The 6,683-nt window shown below is 48.7% G+C and overlaps 1 protein-coding gene across 1 annotated transcript; it reads left to right on the forward strand.

The window, feature by feature from the left end:
- The first annotated feature begins 305 nt into the window (after positions 1 to 305).
- Positions 306 to 2,972, forward strand: LOC103717029 (fasciclin-like arabinogalactan protein 17). The gene is made up of 2 exons (XM_008805260.4): positions 306 to 1,753; positions 2,553 to 2,972. The coding sequence occupies exons 1-2, from the start codon at positions 430 to 432 to the stop codon at positions 2,624 to 2,626; spliced, it is 1,398 nt and encodes a 465-aa protein (XP_008803482.1). The 5' UTR covers positions 306 to 429; the 3' UTR covers positions 2,627 to 2,972.
- Positions 2,973 to 6,683: the final 3,711 nt, after the last annotated feature.

Here is a 6,683-nt window from a genome sequence, read left to right on the forward strand (position 1 = left end):
GCAAGTGAGAGAGCAAGAGGGTAAAAGAGTCCTTCGGCTCCAGGACACCTTCCCCCGTCACATGGTTACCTCTCTATTAATATAACACTGGGAATAAAAAAAAGGAAATTACGAGGCTAAACATGTCATTTTACGTGTCCTTATCCTAGATTTACTGAAGTTAAAACTCAAGACCGTCACCCGTTCTGAGCTCCTTAGGTCGCGAGGTGGTCTGTGGTCCCCACACCAGCCTGTCCTGAGCCGTCTGCTGTCGCCACGTGTCGTTTTTCGCTTATAAACAAAGCCATTGAAATAAACAAAGTCCAGTTAATTCACCGCTCACGCGGTACCAAATAATAAAAGCCAAAGAAAAGAGAAGGGAAAGCAGAGATAATACCGCACAGGAGGGAGAGAGGAGAAGGCTTTTGGGTTTCTTCCTCCTCCGGCGCCATGTATTCCCAGATCTATGGCGGCGCTCCGACGATCCTCTCTCTTGTTTTACTGATTTCCGCTGCCGGCGTCTCCTCCGCATTGCCGGAGAACCCCGTCTCCCGGTCCACATTGCCCTCCGGCTCCGGCTCCGGCCAGATCAACTCCAACTCCGTCCTCGTCGCCCTCCTCGACTCCCACTACACCGAGCTCGCCGAGCTCGTTGAGAAGGCCCTCCTCCTCCAAACCCTTGAGGACGCTGTCGGCCGCCACAACGTCACCATCTTCGCCCCCCGCAACGAAGCCCTGGAGCGCGATCTCGACCCCGAGTTCAAACGATTTCTGTTGGAACCCAGAAATCTCAAATCCCTCCAGACTCTGATCTTATTCCATGTTATTCCTACCCGGATCGGCTCCGATTCGTGGCCGACATCGGAACCCGCCCGCCACCGGACCCTCGCCGCCGACCCCCTCCACCTTTCCGGCTCCCGCGAGGCAAAGAGGGTTGACCTCGCCGCCGTGGTCCACCCGGACTCGGTGGTCCGCCCTGACGGCGTGATTCACGGCATCGAGCGCCTTCTCGTCCCCCGATCCGTCCAGGAGGACTTCAACCGCCGGCGCAGCCTCGCCTCCATCTCCGCCATTCTCCCCACCGGCGCCCCCGAGGTGGATCCCCGCACCCACCGCCTCAAGAAGCCCGCCCCTCCCGCCCCTGCCGGCTCCCCGCCGGCCCTCCCTATCTACGACGCCATGGCCCCTGGCCCGTCCCTGGCCCCCGCCCCTGCCCCGGGCCCCGGCTCCGGCAAGCACTGGTTCGATGGCGAGAGCCAGGTCAAGGACTTCATCCAGACCCTCCTTCTCTACGGCGGCTACAACGAGCTCGCCGACATTCTGGTAAATCTCACATCCTTAGCCACCGAGATGGGCCGTCTGGTCTCCGAGGGCTACGTCCTCACCGTCCTCGCCCCCAACGACGATGCCATGGCGAAGCTGACGGCGGATCAGCTGAGCGAGCCCGGAGCACCGGAGCAGATTGTGTACTACCACCTGGTCCCGGAGTATCAAACGGAGGAGAGCATGTACAACGCGGTGCGGCGTTTCGGGAAGGTGCGTTACGACACGCTCCGGCTGCCCCACAAGGTGGTCGCGCGGGAGGCTGACGGCTCCGTCAAGTTCGGCCAAGGAGAGGGTTCCGCTTATCTCTTCGACCCCGATATCTACACCGACGGCCGGATCTCCGTCCAGGGAATCGACGCCGTTCTTTTCCCGCCGGAGGAGGAGACCCCCGCCGCCGTCGCGCCGACAGCCGCCAGGAAGACCGTCAAGGCCGCCAAGCCAAGGAGAGGTCAGTACTAATCATCATATCTTAACTATTGCTTTTGGTGAATTTATCGTCAAACTATTTATGCTTTCCTGCAACGCGGTCGGCGTTGGATATAGGAATATTCCGGCGAACTTTTTAATTATTTTCTTTCCCTGATAATAACGATTTAACCGGGAAAAGAATGGACGAGATTATTCCGATTAGATGGTGAGATTCGATGCTACTCTCACCCAGAGGTGTCTGTAGCACGGAGTTTAAGTACCGAGACTTAAATTAAAAGTGGTCATGAGTGTGCTTTTGTCGGTGGCGTTTGCGGTGGAGGGTCTCTATCATTTGCCCTTTTCTATTTTCTCATGATATTTTCCCCCTGTTCTCTTCTTTCCATTTTCTATTATATTATCATATTTCTTATTATTTCTTGTTCGTTATTATTAGCTGTGAGCTAGATGCGAAAGCTGGCAGCGTCGTTGTCCGTGGGCTGGCTCTCACTTTTCCAAGCGTTAAAATATATATTAAAAAAAACCTCTTTGATCTTCTTAGGTTTGGATATCCCTGAAATAGCCACAACCAACGAGACGACTCTCGTCATATCATTTCTTTAAAGACAGATGTCAAGGGGAATGAATTAGCATGCAATACTGGGAGAGAGAGAGAGAGAAAAGGGTGGGTGTTATGGGTATTGTATGTCGTCTAGGTTGTTTGGTATTAAAAATTGGGAGTTGGTGTTTGGTGAGGGGTAGTGCTTGTTATTATTATTATTGTGCATGCCTTTACTTTAGGTTGGTGGAGGGAATAATTGTGTTTGATTTTTGTAATGCAGGGAAGTTGTTGGAACTTGGGTGCCAAATGTTGGGTGCTTTTGGTCAGCGGGCTCATTTCACCACTTGCCAGTAGATAAGAGGGTCTCAGAACAGAAGGTAATTCGGATGGAAAAGAACTTAAGGTGTATCCCCTCCTAAATTCTTTAAGTAATAACACGAGGGTTAAAAAAGGAGTGTTGTATGTTAAATACTAGAGAGCACAGGTGTCCATGCGTGTATAGAAATGTTTTTGTTGGTTGTCAATTTCAAATAATCATAACCGTTCATTGATAATTCTTTTTTATACGGTATGATGTGAAATTTGCTATACTCGGTTAATTTTTGCTTGTTTGGAAAAGGGGGGCGGTGTGCAAGCTTATTAAGCTGGTGGGAGATGAATTGTGTATTAATAAAGGGGGAAAAAGTTATTGTTTGGAAATCAGATGGCTCATTTGATGGTAGCAATTGCATATTAATTTCTTCTACATGTTTATTAAACTGTAGTTGTTACTATGAATTATATTTTCTTCAGAACGGTCCGGTCTTGGGATTTCTGAGTTTGGTGAGATAAAAGGTGGAAGAAGCAGAAATAAGTGGTACATTTGTCCATCTTTGGATGTACATAATTAGCCGAAGTAATGCTTGCCTACAAGTTGAATCTTCTTCTTTTAAATTTATTTGTAGCTACATTGCTGATTCTTTTGTGTAGACCAGAAAATCAGCATGTGAAAATTATTATTCTCTTGCATGTGAAAATAGTTAGAGACTTGAGCTTTGATTTGATTCAAAAATACCTAAGAGATTTAATATCCAAACTCGAACTTAATTCGATTAAAAAAAAATTAGTAATCAAGATTGATTTGGCTCAACTTAAATATCAAGCTCGAGTTTATGTATGAATTTTAGCTTTACTCATAACTTTAAAAAATTATAGTTAAAAATATAGCATGATATTATATTTTAAAATATTAAATTAAAATTTATTATAAATAATATAATATTATTAAAAATATATATATTTGATTAATTTTTTGTGAGTTGAGAATTTTACTGGTCGAGCTCATTTTGAAATTTTTTTTGAGCTACCTGAGCTTGGTAATTATCAAGCCGAGCTTAGGCCCAAGTTAAATTTAAGCTGCTTGGCTAATTTACACCCCTAGCTAGTAAGGAGCTTAAATCAAACTCAAAATATGTACAAAATTGATTATTAAAAGAAAATTAAAATCCACCAAAAAAAGATAAATTAAACAATTTGAATGGAAATAATCACCAGCAAAATAAAGTACAATAAGAAAATACTATCCCAAAAAAAAAGCAGAAAAACTAAACAATGCGGACGGATATATTAAACAGCAGGACCAAGCAGAATGTGCAATTTTTTTTTTTGTTAAAAAAGAATGAGAATGGCCGGAAATGAAACAAAAGGTAGTTACATAATAAAAACGGAAATAGAGTAGACAGTCTATAAATGCAAAATGTAATAAGTCAATGTATATTTAAATAAATAGAAATAAAAATTAGAAAAATATACTATCAAAACAGAACAAGTAAAAAAGAAGAAACTAGAAGGAAACTAAACATTTCGACGGTATCAGGTTCTAGTCACCAGTGTCCCTTCCGCTTCGAGAAGGTTTGGTTGTCTCTCCTTCAATCCTGGGATATTGTCCGAGGAGCTTGAAGTCTGCCGGTTCGCGGTGACGCCATGCAGAGGGTTTCACGTAAATTGGAATTGACTAAGCGACGCGTTGGAACCGTGAGGTAGTGGGCGACATCTTTAGGAAGTTGGAGGATGTGGAGGCCGCGATTGCTGAACTCCAAAGAAGAGAAGATCAGATGGGCGCGCTCCCCGAGGCCGATATGGTGAGCCTCCGGGGACTTCTCGCCACTCACCACTCGATTCTGTGTCAACATGAGATCTTCTGGAGATAAAAATCCAGAATTCAGTAGGTCAGAGAGGGTGACCGTAACACTAGTTTCTTTCACCGTTCTACGATTATCAGAAGGCAGAGGAATATGATTCGATCCTTGCGGGATGAGCAGGGCCACCGGGTGGAGGGCGAATTCGGCCATCAGCCATATCCTGCTTGATTTCTTTCGCTCTCGTTGGACGGAGGATAGTGGGTCTAATGCTGCCGGCCAGCTCCCGAGGGCTAATTCCCAAATTGATATGACCGAGAATGCTATGTTGGTTCGACCAGTGACGGAGGGGGAGGTGCGTGAGGCTATCTGGGCACTGGATGAGGATGGGGCCCCTAGTCCAGATGGCTTCCCACATTTCTTCTTTCGGAGATACTGGGGTATCGTCCGGACTGCAGTGGTGGAAGCGGTCTTGTGTTTTTTCAGTCGGGCAGGGATGCCTGACGACTGGAAGGCCACATTTGTCACGCTTAAAAAAGCTGTTGTCAGGATCAAGCGCTACCATTACACCAAAACCGACCGGTGTTAGTGAAGGCGCAACTCTATTTCTTTAAACCCCACCAAAGGCAGCGCCATGAGTCGACTCCGACCAGGCCTCGCCCACCCCGGACTCCGACCTGGCCTCGCCATGGGTTTAGGGACCCTCGGGTATAACCCACGTACTAACCAAGCCATCGTCGTTGGCAGGCAGCAGGACATGTTGACAGTGACCCTCCCTGTGCTGCTCAGGGATCCCGCAAGGTATGGCCCGCACAACGGCAGAATATGTCCAACATCCCCCCCAACGCGATGCTTGGGTTTCGAACTCGAGACCTCTGGCTTTGATACCAGTTGTCAGGATCAAGCGCTACCATTACACCAAAACCGACCGGTGTTAGTGAAGGCGCAACTCTATTTCCTTAAAACCCACCAAAGGTAGCGCCACGAGTCGACTCCGACGAGGCCTCGCCCACCCCGAACTCCGACCTGGCCTCGCCATGGGTTCAGGGACCCTCGGGTATAACCCACCTACTAACCAAGCCATCGCCGTTGGCAGGCGGCAGGACATGTTGACAGTGACCCTTCCTGTGCTGCTCAGGGACCCCGCAAGGTATGGCCCGCACAGCGGCAGAATATGTCCAACAAAAGCGTCAGGACGCAGCCGAGCCGAGCCACTTTAGGCCGATCAGTTTGTGCACTACTTTATACAAAGTTGTGGCAAGAATACTGATTGATCGTATGAAGCCCCTCCTCTCTGGCATCATCTGTCAGGAGCAGGGTGCTTTTGTGAGAGGTAGGAGTATTTCCGATAACGTCATGGTGGCCCAAGAGATGATGTGGGATCTTCGATGGGCCTCGAAGCGGCGAAGCCTGATGGCTGTCAAGCTGGATATGGAACGAGCTTATAATAGAATCCGGTGGAGCTTTCTTAGGCTAGCTTTGGAGAGTCTGGGGTTCCATAAGACATGGATTGGGTGGGTTTTGGGGTGTGTTCGGGGATCGAGGTTTTCTATCTTAGTCAACGGTTTTCCATCTCCATTTTTCAGTTCTACTATGGGGCTTCGGCAGGGATGTCCGTTATCTCCGACTTGTTTATCATTTGTTCTGATGTCTTGTCTCGGGCTCTGCGGGCTGCGTGCGCCATCGGAGAGCTGTGGGCTTATGTCCCTGCTCCAGGGGCCCAGCCGATATCACATTTACTCTTTGCCGATGATTGCCTCCTCCTGACTCGGGCTCGCGTAGTGGACGCTCAGACTATCAGGAGGGTTTTGGCCGCCTACTGCACTGTATCCGGTCAGAGAGTTAATGGCCAGAAATTCTCCATCTCCTTCAGCCCTAGTACGTCACTTGGGGTTCGACGGGGGATTCGGAGGATTCTGGAGATGCCCGAGCAGGACGGGACCTGGACCTATCTGGGTGTTCCGATCTCGGGTAGGAGATTGCGAGTCTCTGAGTGCACTGGGCTGGTGCAGCGGGTTCAAAGCAGACTAGAGGGTTGGCGGGCAGCGTCCCTATCTATGATGGGCAGAGTCACGCTGATTCGATCTGTACTGGGCTCCATGCCCATCTATCTTATGGCAAATACGGTGGTGCCAATGTCTGTTCTACTGAAGATTGAGCGACTTCTTCGGAGCTTCTTATGGGACTCACATGGAGGGGGCCGTGGGGTGCACCTGGTGGCATGGGAGCGTATCTGCCTCCCCCTCAGGGAGGGTGGTCTAGGGGTGGTGTCTCTCCTGGAGAGACAAGAGCTG

Source organism: Phoenix dactylifera, unplaced genomic scaffold (genome assembly GCF_009389715.1).
Source record: "Phoenix dactylifera cultivar Barhee BC4 unplaced genomic scaffold, palm_55x_up_171113_PBpolish2nd_filt_p 000455F, whole genome shotgun sequence".
NCBI classification, from domain to species: domain Eukaryota; kingdom Viridiplantae; phylum Streptophyta; class Magnoliopsida; order Arecales; family Arecaceae; genus Phoenix; species Phoenix dactylifera.

Bases quoted from the DNA above. Each gene is read 5' to 3' on its own strand.
- LOC103717029 (XM_008805260.4), top strand. From the start codon at position 430: ATGTATTCCCAGATCTATGGCGGCGCTCCGACGATCCTCTCTCTTGTT. The intron at 1,754-2,552 runs GTCAGTACTAAT...TTTGTAATGCAG, and splicing joins GGCCGCCAAGCCAAGGAGAG to GGAAGTTGTTGGAACTTGGG.